Raw genomic sequence first — 18506 nt, forward strand, 5'->3', positions numbered from 1 at the left:
ACGGTAAATGCTTTCCTTAAAAACTATATTAAATTTGCATGTGCACTTCTGACTATGTAATTTATTACAGCGTGATAGATGGTAGATTAAGATTTATTTAACTTGGTGTCAACTGCTTGAGTGTTTGTGTGTGTCTGCATTCTTGTGTATGAAAAAATAGTTTGATAAATAGGGTTAGATCCAGTCTAGCCATGAGCATGGTTAAGTTCATGGGATGCTCCCAGGGATGGAAGGGAGGAGAAGGCAATTTTTGCAGATTGCTCCCCATGCCTACATGTGGCCTCCTAAAAGCTGCTCTAGATGGTTGAGGAGCTCTCTGGAACCATATGGGAGATGGCATGAATGGGGATTTGCAAGGGGAATTGATGGAAACTGTCTACACAAATGCACCTCGTCTTCTAGCAGGACCCTGTTAGGTTGGAGTCCCTTCCACAAACACAAGGAGCCCATTGATTCATGGAAAGGACATTCTGGATGCAATTGAGGGGCACATAGATATGAGTGAGAGACATATTCAGGAAGGCTTTTGCCTCAGCACCGATAGTGGAGAGAAAAATAAATTGAGTACATAGAACAAGAAGAATCAGAATTGATAATGATTTGGTCTTTTCTGTAAGTAGGAAAAACTAATCAAGGACCTTTGCATGCTTATCTGTACGCAGAATAGACTTTAGTTTGTCCATTGTGAAATGAAAACCTCATAAACTTCCATTTATTTTTTTCATATCACACACTTCTGGAAATTGATTTTAAACATGCAACTCAAAATAAATCAAAGCTCATTCAAAAAATAAAAAAGAATCACCACATGAGGTGGCTGATAATTATAACGAATCAATAGCTCCATCCTCTCTATATCCCTGAACAATAATCTCCTCAAGAACTGAAGCTGCCGTGCTACGGATCAGCAAACGATGAGAGAAAGAGAAGGCCAGCCATTTCCAGTGAATCAAAAGAAGCGGCTTCCCTGTGTACACTAACATTTCAATCTGTGGGATTTTGTAAATAACAATATTCAGTCCTGAGACTTCTCTCGCAATCTGAATATTGGGTTTTAAGTTCCTGAGGGGTAGATAGGCATGTCATTGACTTTTGGTGAATATTCTGAAGAGGTATTGCAGTCCGTTTATATCAGCCAATGCTGAGGTATTACCCGAAGTTATGAATCAATGACACATCGTGTATTTCTGAAATAGGCTACTGCCAGAATCAGAAAACTTAATAAGGTGAGCAGTTTGGTCTCCCTGGCTGGTATGTGTATTTTGCTTAGGCGTACATATTTCCTTTGATTTCACTTGAATTGTACACTTGCACATATCTACAGTGTATTGTACAAAAAAAGAAGAATATGAAGGTTTGCCTGGACTTTGCACTTGTTGAAAAGTGAGGTATAATATTCTGGCTGGTCACTGTAGGAAACAGATGGCTGAGCTAGATAGAAAACTGAACTGCTTGGTCATAACAAGTAAGATGGTTTGCATGTGCTAAAGGATTACGTTCCTTAGCACAGTTACATTTTGTCACGAAGGAGAGCCCCTGGGAAGAAGCTATATGGGCAAACATGTATGAGAGACCCCTGGCATGTTTTTCTTAAAAGAAGTACAGCCATGGGAGTGGGTAATCTGGACAGGAAAAACTGCTGGCACAGGTGGGTGGGTGTCTGAAAGTTTTATGCAAGAGGTAACCTGAATTTTAAATGCCACTTTGGGTGGGGGGTGGGGGTAATTGAAATTGGAGAAACATCAGGCAGGGAAAAGGATAAATACCATCGTTCCATCTTCAGCAGATTTCTCTACTCCAAATACCCCCACCCCAAAGCTCTGCTGCCTGCTCTTGGACAGCTTATAGTTAGCATTCCCAGCTGCAGTGTAGCTATCTGTCGGTGCAAACCTGTACATGCCTACTCCAAAGTAGGCCCCACTGAGCTCATTGGAAATACTGACACAAAAGTGATAACTGTATAGGATTGCATGCTGAATGAAAGCACCTGCATGTGGCTAATCGGGGGGCCCTGCTATTGTCAGTGGACTTTTAATGATCTCAGGACAGAGATATAGTAGCCGCTGCCTGATCACATTGACAAGCAAGCACCATATAAAGTGTCACAGTGCAGGGACAAGCAGTCTGTGTGTTCCACCACATTTTATTTTCTGTGAAATGTTGCAGAGATAGCTAAGTGTGCCTGCATCTGTCTAACTGCTTCTGTTCACGTGTGTAAAAAAAAGGGAGGAAATTGTGCCTCATAAATGGTTCATTTGCATAGATTTTGTATGGCTCAATCAGCGTTGATCCCACAAGTCTATCAGTTGGCTCTTTTTCTAGACTGGGGATGAGAAATCTGAAAGACAGTGCTTGAAAATGGGTTTCATTTAATGGCTACCATATTGCAGTGCTGTTACGCGCTTAAGAATAATGGTGAATGCTCTTCCCACTTTCCAGTTAAAGTCTAAGCGATGTGACCAGAAGTTTACATATACACGCGATACACTTTGTACCTCTTGTACCGTGGTTTCCAGGCTGCCATGCCCAAAAAGGTGGACAAAATTACTTGGAAAGGATGGGCAGAAGAACTGCAGGTGAGGCCTTTGCTGCTTCTTTCTTTCTTTTTTATTTTATTTTCAGGGTAACATGATGTCGAACCATTGCTTGCTGTTCCCCTGAAGCTTTCTGCTCACTGACACTGAAAGAGCCAATCCACAACATTTTTTTCAAGCTCTAGTATGACAAAGAAGCATAATGCAGGGTTGGGCTATATGCAAATAGGAGGGGGAGATTTGATGCTGACTGTCTGGGTTCATCAGGGGCAGGGGACAAATTTAGATGCTGCTCCAGTGGTGTTTTTGAGTGCACCCCTTGTTTTCTCCTCTGCCAGACTACTGTCGTTGCTCTTTCAGGTATACACTCAAGCTAGGCGAGACTACTCTTTCACTCCCTGGTTGTGCTCAAATATGTAAGCAGGAATTTGAGGAGAAACGCTGCTGTCCTGGTTTTTGGGGTCCTGCTTGCTACGGTAAGGCTTTAAATTAAGTGCATTAGATTCCAGTCAGGGATCCTGGAGCTTGAAACATGGTTAGGGCAGGCACCTGGCTCTGTATGCTCAAGCTTTGCAGCCCTCTTGAAACACAGAAGGGAACAGGAGTGTAAAATACTGGCCCCTGTGGTTAGACTGAAAACTGTGGATTGGTCCAACCTACTACAAAAACTGGGAGCCAGACAGACAGACCTTCTGCCCTGCCAGGTTGGCAGAACAGAGCAGGGCAGGCTGCACTTCAGGCTCCACTGCGGCCTACTTTTCTGCTCCTATCCAGACACAGCTTTAAGAACAGTTGCCCAGAATGGTCCTGGGTATACCCTTCTACATGCAGGAGTGGAGACTTCCCCTCCATTCCAGTTCACTATGAAGAGCTTGGCCTACATTGTTTGAATAAGCTTAAGAACTCAGTTGCTTTAATAGAAGTGGGGTGCAGGCCATAGTATACCATAAGTACCGGTAATAGGCTCCATAATAATGTAAATAATAGGGCTGCCATACATCCGGATGTTACCGGGATTTCAAAGGCAGAATTGACACCCAGGGGGAATTTCTGAAAAAAAACACCCAATGGTCAATCGAAAAAAACATGGTTTTTTGGCATTTTTATAAAAGTTCAACAACTTTGGGGTCTTTTTTGGGGGGTGACCTGGTTTTCACTTTTTGAAATATGACAACTCTAGATAATAAAGGGGTGGGTGTGAGGAGAAACCAACACTGATTTTAGTAACTGAAACTGGTCTGCAACTGTGTTTTTGTTTTCCAGAATGCCCTGTTGGATCTGGAAACGTATGCAGTGGTCGGGGGACTTGTTTGGAAGGTTCAGCACAGAACGGAACTTGCATCTGTGAGGTAAAAGCGGGGCTGTTTGCAATTAGCAGTGGTTGTTGCGTATTTCCTTGGGCTACGGTTGTACATCCAGTCAGGATAAACCAGAGAACGATGGTCTTCTGAGAAAAGATGTTTGCAAGGTGAAAAACATTGCAAAGGAACAAAGCTAGGGCAACTACAAAGAAAGCATCTTCATCTACAAAGGCTAATCAGCAAGGGCTTCAGATGGGGCAGGTAAGGGACATTTTGACAAAGAAGTAGCAGTAGCACAGTCATATGGTTAGGGAACCAAGGGCCTCCTTAAATTTGCCAGGCTTTCTGGGGTTTTTAAGTTTTGTGTTTATTCCACTTCAATATAGCTGGTTCTCTTGAAAATAATGTCTCAGTCAGATCCTCAGAATCCCTTTAGAGCTCAGTCGCTCCACAATGTCTCTTACTGAAAATCTTGCCCTAGCCCGCCGAGATTTCCTTCCTGTTATTCAGCTAAAAAAAACCCCATTGCTTTTGGCTGAGGCAATGCCTGTATATTAACGGTGGCTTTTTTCACTGGTAAGGCCTTCTTCACATTTTAAGCAGGCTTTGAAAAGGGTACTACAAAAGAGCTCAAAATGCACCTAACCAGATCTAATAGGTTGTTGTATGCTATTGAGAGAAAATTTCAAATATATTGGAAGTTTCTTACGCAGAGGAAATGATTTTTGTTGGGCAGAAGGGTTTTATTTTTTAAGATGAGGTTTCAAAGAATGGACTATCACACATTCACAATCTGTGTGTCTCTAGGTATTTATACTTCCCCCTTTAAAAAGACCACATTTATGTAACAGTAGCACAGTATTTATTTCTCCATTTGGATTAAATACACCTACAGTAGGAATGAAGAACATGTGGCCCTCCAGATGTTGGTGGACTTCTATTCCAGTCACCCCTTACTGTTTGGCCTGCTGGCTGGGGGCTGATTTGACATAGAGTTCAACAACATTTGGAGGGTTATAGGTTCCCCCATCCCTGAGCTTCAGACCACATATCACATTTTCTTGCATATATTATGAGCATTGAATTAGGGAAGGATCTGCTTCCTTTCATATGGTCTAGGCTATATTGGTGATGCAGAAAGCTCAGATCATGACTGTGTTCAGTTCAGTTCATGATAAGTCATTAGAATTGGAGCAGATGATCAGCGTAGTCTTGTTTCTAACCACTGAAGCATGGCAACGTTCATTACAATGAAATAACCCCTGAAATATGCATAGTCTCTCTTAAAATTTCCTTTAAAAACAGTGATTCCATTCTACAACTTCTCAGGTTTCCTTACTGCATTGTATGTGCATTCGTTAAGTAAGAAAATATCACCATAGCACAGATACTGCTAATGAAATGAATTGTCATTTGCTGCTTCCTCATCGGCAAAGGGGGATGGTTTGCCTCTTGTTTGTGACATAGCATTTTAACAGTATTTGAAAAATACTGGCTCTTAATTTCAGGATAGCAATTTCCCTCATTTTATCATTTTCCCAGTCTTGAATTCTGTTCTCCACATTTCTGCACATTTTTGTGATTAAAAAAAATGCTTATGGTAATCCCTCAGCATTTTAGTGTGAGTTTCTCCTCATGAATATATTTTTGTATGCAGCTTTGACTTATGTACACATTTGTGCAAGAAATTTTATCTAACACAATGCCTTTTTTGTTATTGTCATTAATAAATTCATTTATGTGAATGCTTTCTCCTAATATCTGCATTTTTGCATTGCGAAATTTAGGTAAGTGCAGATTTTGAACAGTTCTCATATTGGTTCAGCAAGTGTGACTCTGATAGATTTGCCTTTAAAGGTGATCTTAATTCTCAATCAATCTTTATTACGGTCCAGAGACCCAACAAATAGTTACAAAGCAATACGCAATTCATACAACCTACCTCCAGGTTAAACAAGCATTTTGTTCAGAATATAGGGATCATTGGTTCTTGCAACTACCGATAAAAACTTTGCCACTGCTAATGTTCTAGCATTTGTCCGGTCTTCCAATAGTAACCTGACATAGTGAGCCTCTGATTTTCCCGGGAAACTTAATTGAATTTCCCCTCTACCCTAATCTTCACACACTGGCACACACGTATATTAATTTTATAAATGCACACTTATGTTTGCAGCCCAAAGAGAAATGGCTACGAATCAACATACAGACCCTGTATATTTGGACTTCCCTTCAAATCATGGTTTTCATTTCTGTATGGCAAACTTATTCTTTGATCAGGCATACTGTCAATGTCTGCCAGCCACAATGACTATGCTCAGCCTCTGCAGCTGGAGGCAGCAATACTTCTGAATCCCAGTTGCTGGAAACCACAGGAAGGGAGAGTGCTCTTGTGACTGGGTCCTGCTTGCATGTTTCCCACAGGCATCTGGGTGGCCACTGTGAGAAGAGGATGCTAGACTAGCTGGGCCATTGGCCTGATTCAACAAGGACTTATTATGTTCTTACTGTGAACAAAAAATTCCAGGTTGGCCTTGATGGATTTGTGCACTTCCAAAGAATGAGCTTCAATCTGAATACAAGCCCAAAATGGGTCATTTGAATCATTCCTTATTTGTATGGAAACAAAAAAATGCACTTCTTTTTATCTGTTTCTGCTTACTTCAGGAGAAATGTTACTTTCATAGATTTGCCCCCCCCTTTTTGTCTCATGTGCATCCTGTGTTTATTCTATTTATTTTCTTTAACAAAAACATTTTCATCCTGCCTTTCCATAATTGCTCAAGTCAGCCATCCATGTCATAAAAACAACACAAAGGATAAAAACTAAGAGAACCAAGCCAAACCAATGTGTAGGTCACTGGCTTCAAGTGGCATGGCAGCCCCTTGGGGCTAACTTCCCTTTCATAAAATGTTTGTCAGACACAAGAAAATTATACTAATAACAGTGCCTTCTTCTCAAGAAAAACAAACTAATTGGCACAATTTTGGAATCACTAAGTGTGCAAACAGGTGATTGACAACATGTATAGATAGAATCTCTCGTTCCCTTTGTGTATGTGACAAGTCCAAGGTGACTTTTACATCTGGATGTCAAGCAAGGCTGTTGCAATGTAAGGGTCATGGAAGTGCCAATGTAAAAAGTTGTTCTTTTTAATTCATTTAGGAGAAGTATAGCGGCTATGCATGCCAAGACTGCCTGGATGAAACACGTTTTGGCCCTGATTGTCAATCCGGTAAGCTGCTTGACTTAAAAGTGAAATTATTTAACTGTGATGAGTGACCCATTCTCAGCTGTAGGATAACTGCTGGGGTAGGCAGAGGAGATCCATGTGGACAGGAAATGACTGCAGTATTTTTGGGTAGGATCATCTTAGTTGATCTGGGAGACAGGAACCACAAACTCAGTGAGTGTGGAAATCTCTCCTTTCTCTTCTCTGTGTCCTGGTAATGCCCTGGATGGGACACAAATATACTTTTATTCTCCAGACAATGTTCCTTCATCATCATTTTCTCCCGCATAGTATGTGAGTGTCAACACGGGATCTGCAACCATGGACCTTCTGGAGATGGAAGCTGTACCTGCTACGCTGGCTATACTGGCCCAAAATGTGACCAAGGTGTGTACTTTCCGCATGTCCTTTCTCACAAGATTCCTTAAAGAAAAAATCCACACAGAACAAATGTAGGGAAAATAAACACTTTATGCCATCTTTATGCTTTTGCAAATATTGTGTGTGTGTTTGTTTATTTATTTGTTTGTTTGTTTGAAAAATACTGTTGAATAGCTTCCAGGATTGGACTACATATATTTACATTTAATAGTGTATATATACTTTTTCTATGTGTGTTTTTTTCCGTTTTTTTCTTTAGTTTGTTAATTTCTTTATTTTGTACTGTGTGATTATATGTTTGTGTTTAAAACTTTAATAAATATTTTTTTAAAAAAATAGTGTGGATCATAATGTTGGAGTCTCACAACTGTGGTCTTAACTGGGAATTCTACACAATTGGAGTGTGTACAAAAGAACCAATTTAAGCTAAATGCTTAGAATGGTAGTTCTTCTCATTTGGGATTTTTCTTGTGTTTGTTTTCAAATAATATGTCCCAAGAATATATAATATAGTTGTGCTACACTTAGGGATGTTCAAGGATTTCATTTGGTCTGCGTTTTAAGTGAGGTGGCTTCGTTAGCATTTTATGGACTAATACTGTCGTAAATTTCATGATGCAAATTTTGTCAGTGCAAAAAAGATATCAAAATGCATACAAAAATATGCATTTTGGGATAAAATGTGTGCAAAAATAATGTGAAAGTTTGTGACATATTTAAATCATAGATTGTTATGGAAATGGGTCAGTAGAGACTTAAGAATGAATGAATGAATGAATGAATGAATGAATGAATGTGAAACTGACATAGACCAGAACTAGACCTCTAGCTGTATCTGGGGTGAGGTCCATAAATTATGGATCTATGTCTGGTTCTCTCTCTGGATGATGAGTATCTTGTCAAAGATTTACTTTCTCTACAATAATTCTGGACAGGCTTTGTGAGGAATGTTCACCTTTGCAAACTTGCTAAAATGGCAGGATGATGCAGGGGGCAGTTGTTTTGCCCCCTCTTTAATCATATCTGCTTAAGAAAGAATTTGCCAGAACTTGCCATTTGAAACTTAAAACGTTGGGGTGCCTGCCTGCAAGTAGACCTACTATCCACAATGAAGCACGCCTTGCTGGAGTGCTTCTTGACCAGTAATTTCTGGGCTGTTCTTGTTAAGGTGTGAGGAGTTTGTGGATGCAGAGGAAAGGGACAAGAAAGGATTACGTTAGGCTAATTTTGGGGTGTGTTTGTTCTGCACCTGCAACTAGTTAAGCATGTGAGAGGGACTCAGGACAATCTAAATACACTTCAGTTTGAAGCAAGCTTGCTCTTGGCCTCTGCCCTTGGCCAGAGCCTGGGTCGGAACACTGCAAGGAGACTGTATGTTGCCGGAAAGACCATAGACCAGGCATAGGCAAACTCTGGCCCTCCAGATGTTTGGGACTACAATTCCCATCATCCCTAGCTAACAGGACCAGTGGTCAGGGATGATGGGAATTGTAGGGCCGGAGTTTGCCTATTCCTGCCGTAGACTGTATGTAGCTTCTAAGCTTTGGAGAACTGCATTATGCTGCCAGTAAAAGAACTCACACTACCTAGAACTGTCTGGTGTTTTTTTCTATTCCATTGGCACACTCCTTGGCTTGTGAGAACTGCAGAAACACACACACACCCCAATAACTGGGTAAGGAAGGGCAACTAAGCAGGTCCTGACATAGTCGTAGCATGTATTCAGGGCAGGAATTTATTTATGCTTGGAAATGTCACAAATGTGGCTGATGCGTCCACATTTATTGCATGACCTGGCTTGACTGTCGCGGGCATTTCCTTAGTAATCAAGTACTAACTGCCATGTGAATTTATGCCTAGACAAACATCTTACAATGCCGTGTCCTGCCTATGCCATCATTTTATTTATTTATTTAGAAGAATATGTATATACCACTGTTCAGTAAAAAAATAATTATGTTATCTTATGTTTACAATTTCTTATTAAAAATACTGTACTGCTAATGTTGCACACCTAATCCCTCTCCCCCCCTCCCCGACACTTTATAATTTCCCTTTGGCCATGGAGCCCAAACTCAGGTCCTTCACATCCCAGGCAAGAGCTGTGTATTTTTGTTTGTTGTTTTTTCATTTGGCTTTTATTGACTACTCTACCTAATAGAACTAAACTGTCTCAGGGCCCATCCCTCCCTTTTCATACCCAATAAAAATTGTGTCTATTCTACTGATTGTGTCTATAAGTCAATAGCTAGTACAGTATTCTTTTTTTAAAAAACACACACAGCTAGAGCATGGGAAATTAAGAATGAACAAGCTGGAAAAAGATACTGAGGTGCAATCATAACATAACATAACATAAAACACAACACAAAACACAACACAACAACATAACATCACATCACAACACAACACAACACAACACAACACAACACAACACAACATAACATAACATGCAGCTGTGGATCTTGGGCCTAGATGTGTCCTTAGATATGCTAGATACTCATGCAGACCAGAATCCTGTGAGCCCTTAGTTGTGAGTGAACACACTGAGGCTTACTTACACAAGTGTACCCAAGGGGCTGAAAGCCACATATTTTCCTTGGATGCCCAGTTTAAAATATCTCTGTTTTAAACATTTCAGAACTTCTCAACTGCGGAGGTGTAATCTGCGAAGCCAATTCCATTTGTGTGGTGAAGGGTGGGCAGCCGAGGTGTGAATGTCTTCCAGGGTACAAGAAAAATGGAATTTACTGTCAAGGTGAGAGGCAATGTGTGGTATTTGAGTAGCACTTTATAGTGTTCAAAGCCCTTCACATGCATTTATAGCAAATGTATACTAATTAAACCTATGACAGCTTCAGTAAAATGATAATGCAATTGAATAATAATAATAATAAAAAACAAGCCAACCACCTGTTCTGTAGGCCTACTGAAATAACAATGTCTAAACAGCTTTCAGGAAGCTGAGTATCGAATTACCTCCCCAAATTTCCCTGAGGAAAGTTCTAAAGTGTGAATGCTACTGCTGAAAAAGTCCTTCCTCCTCATTCCCACCAATCTAACTTGAGGCAAGGAAGGACCTCAGGGCAGAAACTTATTCAAAAGATCCTGAAAGAAGGGGAGCTAGTAAGAGAGAAGTGTTGCTGTATGGAATCAAGGCCCAGGCCATTTAGGGCTGTAAACTTAACAAAATCACTACGAATTGTGCTTGGAAAAATACCTTTGAAACCAATGCAGTTGTTAAAACACGAGTGCTGATGTGTTTCCTTTGGCTCATCCATGAAAATTAACCCAGTCTCCACATCTTGAACTACCTGAAGCTGAACAATTTTCTCATTTAGAGGATATCATTGTAGTCCAGTCTGGCATGTATCAAGCAATGACCAGGATAAACAGTTGCCTCAAATACTACCTGTGGATCCAGGAGCAAGGCCTGGAACAGCACTCCAAAGCAATGCACCCAATCTATATTTAGGCTTCTGTTAGGTAACCTCCCCTTTGGGATTGAGCTTTAGCTTATTCACCCTCATTCACTCCCTCATTGACTCCAGTCACTTATTCAGAACTTCCACTCACCCAGCCTTGTTAAAAGGAAGCAGAACTGGGTGTCATCCCAAAACAGCTAAACAGCTGCTCTCTACATTTATGTAGATGTTGAAAGGCATGGGGTCAAGTTCAAAGCTTTCTGAAGATCATTGTATAAATCCCTTGGGACCAAGGCATCAGTTCCCTAGCACTGCCGCTGAGGCCTGATAGAACCACCAGAAAGTGATGTCATTGGCCAAATCAGTGACTGCAGTGCCAAGATCTTGATCTGGTTGATATTAGCTTTGGTGAGGTACATGTTGCACAGATGAAGGGGACGCTTTCAAATTAGATCACGTCTACTGAATTTCATCAAAAAAATTATCCAAGTAGATGCTACCCCTTCCATTGGTTGACTGTGTACTGCACAGCCTTTAAGTTCTGGGGGCTAGGCATCTTTATCCAGTCTATCATTTACCCATAATATCCCTCATTTACCTTTTTTTCCAGACCAGGATCCTTGCAGCTCCTACCCATGCTCCTCATTTGCAACTTGCAAGACTCTTGGGCCAAACAAGTATGAGTGTACTTGCAAAGCTGGGTACCTCGGAAATGGGAAGATTTGCCAACCCATAAATCCTTGTCTCACTGATAATGGAGGCTGCCCTAGAAATTCTTCCTTGTGTAGCTATATAAGACCAGGAGAGGTAAGATGATTAATTGCAGTTAGGTTTGCTAATAATGTGCAGTAACAACAACAACAACAACAACAACAACAATTTTTATTTATACCCCGCCCTCCCCAGCCAAGGCTGGGCTCAGGGCGGCTAACAAGCAATAATAAAAACAAGTTGAATGAATACAACTTAAAAACAAGATTAAAATACAACATTAAAATATTGAAACATTAAAATATTAAAATGCAGCCTCATCACAGGAGGAGAAAGGAAAAGTAAAAAAGAAAGAGGGGGAGGGAATCAAATTGGCTCCAAGCCAAAGGCCAGGCGGAACAAGGCCCTGTGGAAAGAAATCAGATCCTGTAGGGCCCTGGTCTCATGAGGCAGAGCATTCCACCAGGCTGGAGCCAGAGTTGAAAAGGCCCTGGCTCTGGTTGAAGCCAATCTAACTTCCTTAGGGCCCGGGACCACTAGAGTGTTGCTATTTATGGACCTTGAGGCTCTCCGTGGGGCATACCAGGAGAGGCAGTTCCGTAGGTACGAGGCTCCTAGGCTGTGAAGGGCTTTAAAGGTCAAAACCAGCACCTTAAATCTGACCCTGTATTCCACCGGGAGCCAGTGCAGCTGGAAAAGCACTGGGTGAATGGCAGAGACCCCATACAGTCAGATATATTGGCTACCACAAGACCACACAGGTTCAGCTGTTACTGTTCTGCCCTAAAAGCAAATGACACTGTGTGCAGTTTTCTAGATAGTTTTCAAAATGCCTGTAGATGATACTTCCTAGAAATGGAAGAGATAAAACTTATAAAACCACTTGAAAGCTCACTCACCCTTCCCTTCCCTTCATTAATAGTTGATTACTGCTCTCACCATTTCTTTTCAGCTAGGAGCGCTTTGCTGTGGTCTTTTGGCAGTTGCCGTATTCGGAACCAGAAAGGAATTTCCCCTGCTCTGCAGGTTTCACCTTTCCCATAGCACTAGTCACAACTTTGGTAGTTTAGGCCTTGGGCAGAATCCTAGAGTCTTCCATCCAATCGGGGTGTGATGAAGTGGTGAATCATCCACTCCTTGTTCCCTGTGATGGTGATAACAGGCTACCCCGTTAGAAGGGTCCGAAGGGAAGTCTCTGTCCAAAGAGCCAATTGCGTAGGGCTAGTTCCTTGTGAACTGCAAGGAAGAGGTGCTGAAGGAGCCTTGTGCAAATGCTCCCTCAAAGATATCATGTGTTGTTGTTTAGTCATTTAGTCATGTCCGACTCTTCGTGACCCCATGGACCAGAGCACGCCGGGCACTTCTGTCTTCCACTGCCTCCCGCAGTTTGGTCAAACTCATGCTGGTAGCTTCAAGAACACTGTCCAGCCATCTCATCCTCTGTCGTCCCCTTCTCCTTGTGCCCTCCATCTTTCCCAACATCAGGGTCTTTTCCAGGGAGTCTTCTCTTCTCATGAGGTGGCCAAAGTATTGGAGCCTCAGTTTCAGGATCTGTCCTTCCAGTGAGTACTCAGGGCTGATTTCCTTAAGAATGGATAGGTTTGATCTTCTTGCAGTCCATGGGACTCTCAAGAGTCTCCTCCAGCACCATAATTCAAAAGCATCAATTCTTCGGCGATCAGCCTTCTTTATGGTCCAGCTCTCACTTCCATACATCACTATGGGGAAAACCATAGCTTTTACTATATGGACCTTTGTTGGCAAGGTGATGTCTTTACTTTTTAAGATGCTGTCTAGGTTTGTCACTGCTTTTCTCCCAAGAAGCAGGCGTCTTTTAATTTCGTGACTTCTGTCACCATCTGCAGTGATCATGGAGCCCAAGAAAGTAAAATCTCTCACTGCCTCCATTTCTTCCCCTTCTATTTGCCAGGAGGTGATGGGACCAGTGGCCATGATCTTCTTTTTTTGATGTTGAGCTTCAGACCATATTTTGTGCTCTCTTCTTTCACCCTCAATAAAAGGTTCTTTAATTCCTCCTCACTTTCTGCCATCAAGGTTGTGTCATCTGCATATCTGAGGTTGTTGATATTTCTTCCGGCAATCTTAATTCCGGCTAGGGATTCATCCAGCCCAACAAAATTGCTCCTCTGGTGTCTCTTTCCTTAGGCACGTTGTCTGTGTAAGCCAGGATTCATCAGGCATGGTGATAAAGATTGCTTCAGCACCCTTTCATGTCAGCCGCATAACTGTGACAGATCTGCGAAGTGTGAGATTGACCCAGATGCTTCAATAAGGTAAGCTTTTCAGGAACACATTATGAAGGTTGAGGTGGGGAAAACTGTTCTGTAGCTATAGTGTTCCTTTGCTCAATTTTAACTGCTGGAGAAAAGGCATGCATATAGGATAAAAGGAAGAATAGAGGTTAAAGGCTAATGATCAGGAGGGGAGGAAGGTGGGGGAAAGTTTTCCCAAAAGGTTCTGCAGGTTCAAAACCATTCCCACCAATAACAATAACTCACAGAAATCAACAATACAAGGACAATGCAATAAGAACAAAGAAAAGCAACCATTATCTAAAGAGTCTTGAAAAATTCCAGAATAAAATAAAGGCAAAAGGAACAAAGTAACTACAGTTTTGCTAATGTGCTGTGTGATTTATAAGCAAGCAAGAAGCAACAAAAGAACATTAATGTGAATTGAACCCTAGGATTATCTTGATTTTACTGCAGCTTTCAATTGACACTGGCTATATTTATTGCATCTGTTATCATATTATTGTTGCGTAGTAAGTTAAATGATGTCACAAGCTACTGTGAACATTTAAAGATTGATAAGCAATGTTTAATTTAATTATTTCTGTTAAGTGTTGAATGCTACCCCTATCTCTGAGCCATGTGAAATTCCAGGGGTTCCTGCTGCTTACCCAGCGTTCAGCTTTCTCAGAATGAGGGACAGTGGAGACGGTAGTGTCTTTAGGATATTTGGTTTATTTAAACATTTATGCAATCTGAGCCTGAGATGGAGGAGTTCTCCAACATTCACACTCAAAGGGGGTCTTGCCTCTCCCATGGCCATGGTCTTGGATTCAAGTAGAAATCAAACATGGCTCTGACCTTCTGCCTTCCTAGCCTGCTGCCTTGCTTCCAGCTTCTACGTAACATAAAACTCTACTCTGAACTCTGGCCTTTGTCCTTCTCACCCACAACCAGGTGAGGGGGGGCACCCATTTGTAATCTGGCACAGAACCACTTCCTTTGTTACCTTAGCGACCCAAACTTAGGCCTGGCTAGTCCAGCAATTTAAACCTTGCTGGATCCAGGAATTGGAAGGGACTCAGGCATACAGCTTAATCCCCCCCCAACTCACAACACTATTAAAATGTCCATTGTCCGTCCCATGGTGCATGTGGCTCCGGCATTGCTATAAATCTGTGTGACTTAGTTACAACCAGGCTTGGTAACTGAGCAGCTTACAGGGGTGGTGGGGACCATTCTCATTCTTCTCTTATATTGATCAGATGTACCTGCAAAGATGGAGAAATTGGAGATGGCAGGAAGTGTTACAAAACCTTCCTGGGGGAGATCTCTTCTCTGAATGTGGTAGGGAGAAACGCCAGGGCAATGAGCCATGCAATCAAAATGTTTGGTAAGTTTCTTCAGTGTTTGTTTGATTATGCATCTGGAAGTATATTAATTATGTATTTCAGAACATAATTAAAATATTTTTTGGTGGCCATTGCAGGTTCATTTCACCAAACAGGTCCTGTCAGCAGCAATGATGGGGAACCAAGACAGTTATGTGGGTGACTCTTCGGTAGATGGGCCAAATTATGATCAACTGCTATTATCAGAGTTATTATTTATCTTATTTACAATATTATATTTTAATTATTTATAATAAGCATTATAGTATTATAATATTTGTTGATTATGTTACCGCTTTACAGATTTATTTTTTTATTATGTATGCAGCTGTAGGTGCTTTAGACAGAGAAGTGGGGTAGAAATGTATAAAATAAGCTCAAATAAAGATAATTTAAACTGGGAAAATGGCACAGGTGAAAACATTCTCCATTGTTCTTCAGGGTAGTGATGGGGGCGGCTGCTTTTAAGAAAACAAAAAGGAATGTGAGGCAATCTATAATGGGATCTCTCTTTAGTACTAAAAAAAGTGAAAGTTGTTCACCTCTGCCTGAAGATACAGTTTAGCATAAATATTCTGCCAAATCTAATCAGGTCTGTCACAATCTATTATACTAATTGTTTTTCTTGGGGGGGGGTTGTCTTTTACAGAGATGGGTTGTTCGTTTCTCCTGGAAAACCATGGGCCTTTAACTGTGCTTGTGCCAGCCAATCTTTACTATGACAGAATGGAGTTAAATGTAAGCGCTGGTGTCTGTTGGTAAATATTGCTACTTCTGAAATTGGTCTTTACGGAAAAGGGGGACGGTCATCCACACTTTTTCCTTGTTTTGGTTCAGGCCAATATCATGCCTAACCCAGCAGTCTGTTCTCAGAGTGGCCAGCCAGAGGCCCATGGGAAGCCTGAAAGCTGCACCCATGGGCAAAGCACTCTCCCTGCTTGGGATGCCAGTAACTGGTGTCCAGAGGTGTTCTGCCACTGACAGTGGAGGCAAAACATAGCCATCATGGAGAGTAGCCACTGAGAGCCTTATCCTCCATAAACTCATCTAATCCTGTTTTAAAGCCATGCAAGTTGTTGGGCCATGTGAAGAAGTACTTTATTTTTTCTGTCCTGGATTGTCCAACATTCAGCTTCTTTGGATGCCCCCAAGTTCCAATACTATGGGAGAGGTTTCTCCAAACCATGCATAATCTTCCACACTTTTATCAGGTCCTCCTGTTACTCACCTTTCTTTTAAACTTAAAAGGGCCCTTTCCTCATAGGGGACTTGCTCAACTCCCTCGATCATTTTAGATGCCTTTTCCTGAACCTTTTCCAACCTTACAAATCCTATTTGCCTTGTGAAGACTAGAACTCTACGCAGTATTCCAAGTGCGGTCACACCATAGATTTGTTTAAGCGCGTTATGGTATTGTCGATTTTATTTTCAATCTTGTCCTTAAGGTCCTCCAGCCCTCAGTGACATCTTCATCAACCTACTAACCCCAAGTTTGTGTTCCTAGTTGGACACTGCCAGTTCAGACAGTTAATTGAATTTGCCATTTCACTTCTCATTTGCTTTGTTTGTAGAGATTCTTTTGGAGCTCCTTACAATCTCTTTTTTTTAGGGATGCGGGTGGCGCTGTGGGTAAAACCTCAGCGCCTAGGACTTGCTGATCGCATGGTCGGCGGTTCGAATCCCCGTGGCGGGGTGCGCTCCCGTCGTTTGGTCCCAGCACCTGCCAACCTAGCAGTTCGAAAGCACCCCCGGGTGCAAATAGATAAATAGGGACCGCTTACCAGCGGGAAGGTAAACGGCGTTCCGTGTGCTGCACTGGCTCGCCAGATGCAGCTTGTCACGTTGGCCACGTGACCCGGAAGTGTCTGCGGACAGCGCTGGCTCCCGGCCTATAGAGTGAGATGAGCGCACAACCCTAGAGTCTGGCAAGACTGGCCCGAACGGGCAGGGGTACCTTTACCTTTACCTTACAATCTCTTTTTGCTTCAACCACCCTGAACAATTTGGTATCATCAGCAAACTTGGCTACTTTACTATATATCATCAAGTTGAAAAGCACAGCCCTCAGTGCTAGTCCTTTGAGGACTCTGCTTTTTACCACCCTTCGTCAGGAGCACTACCTATTTATTCCAACTCTGCTTCCAGTTTCTAAACCACTTAACTGATCCACAAGAGGACATCTCCTTTTACAGTCCATGACAATTTCACGCGAGGGTTCCATTTCTTGCCCAACCACCACCATGCCCTGGTGGAGCGCGTGTAAGTTTGCCCCGCCCTGTTATACCTGCCACCGTTATGCCCTGTTCATGATGTGTTGTTGAGTGACATTTTTGCTCACTTCTGGGTTCGGTGTGTGCACAATTGTTTGTCTTTTGTACGCACGTTTATTGGTCTTTACCTGTATTCCACGACTGCTAAGCTTACTCAAAAGACTTTGGTGAGGGACTTTACCTAAAGCTTTTTCAAATTCTAAATACAACCCATTCAACAAACATACCAAGTGATAGTAAAAGTTCCTCCTTCTACATTTGGCTTGTTTGTTTGCTTTTTGCCATCCTGAAGAGGAATAAAATTATGGTGAATATAGCCTATTTTAGCTACTTAAAACATAAATATTAATCATTCCTTCTTATTTGTTTTTTAACCCTCCAAGCCCAGAAATGTAAATGTAAATATTAATCATTCCTTCTTATTTGTTTTTTAACCCTCCAAGCCCAGAAATGTAAATGGATATTAGGGCAAATAAGAGAGGCTGTTCAAGAGGTGATAAAAATACCCCCTCCCTCATCAGACAGCAATAAAATGTGCTGAATCTGCAAAGAGGAAGATAGAGCCCTTAAAATCCTCAGCACCTCAGTAGAACTCTGCCCACATTAGTAGTGATGCTGCAATTAGGAACATATGAAGAGTCTGCTAGATCAGACTCTAGTCCAGCAACCTGGTCTCTCCTCTTGGTCTCTTGCAGTGAAAACTAAAAGTAATTTTTGGGTTGCAACCCTAACCCCACTTATCTGGGAGTAAATTCCATTGAACTCAGTGGGACCTCTGAGTAGACATTAGGATTGCACTGTGAATTAGTGAGTCAAATGTTTATTATTTGTAGCCAATAAGTATTACAATATAAATCTCAAGAAAACAGGACAAGCTAAGAGTAAGTTAAAACCTGTCATGTCAATTTTCAGAACTCCAAATTATCAGAACTTAAAACTGCAACATTCCCCAAATCATTTTGATTGAAGAAAAGAAGTCAACGCTTGGCAGTCAACGCTGTTTTGGTC

The 18506-nt window shown here is 41.7% G+C and overlaps 1 protein-coding gene across 3 annotated transcripts in view; it reads left to right on the forward strand.

Annotated features, from left to right (window-relative positions):
• Positions 1 to 18506, forward strand: part of STAB1 (stabilin 1) — a 94430-nt gene that overhangs the window by 692 nt on the left and 75232 nt on the right. For 2 of the 3 annotated variants that reach the window (XM_053377553.1, XM_053377554.1), the window contains exons 2-11: positions 2440 to 2576; positions 2895 to 3010; positions 3798 to 3883; positions 7002 to 7071; positions 7360 to 7455; positions 10091 to 10207; positions 11485 to 11681; positions 13752 to 13879; positions 15103 to 15230; positions 15878 to 15966. In XM_053377553.1, coding sequence (XP_053233528.1) covers positions 2440 to 2576; positions 2895 to 3010; positions 3798 to 3883; positions 7002 to 7071; positions 7360 to 7455; positions 10091 to 10207; positions 11485 to 11681; positions 13752 to 13879; positions 15103 to 15230; positions 15878 to 15966 — 1164 coding nt within the window. The other variant, XM_053377555.1, reaches the window with a different exon arrangement.

This window comes from Podarcis raffonei, chromosome 2 (assembly GCF_027172205.1).
Source record: "Podarcis raffonei isolate rPodRaf1 chromosome 2, rPodRaf1.pri, whole genome shotgun sequence".
Lineage (NCBI taxonomy): Eukaryota > Metazoa > Chordata > Lepidosauria > Squamata > Lacertidae > Podarcis > Podarcis raffonei.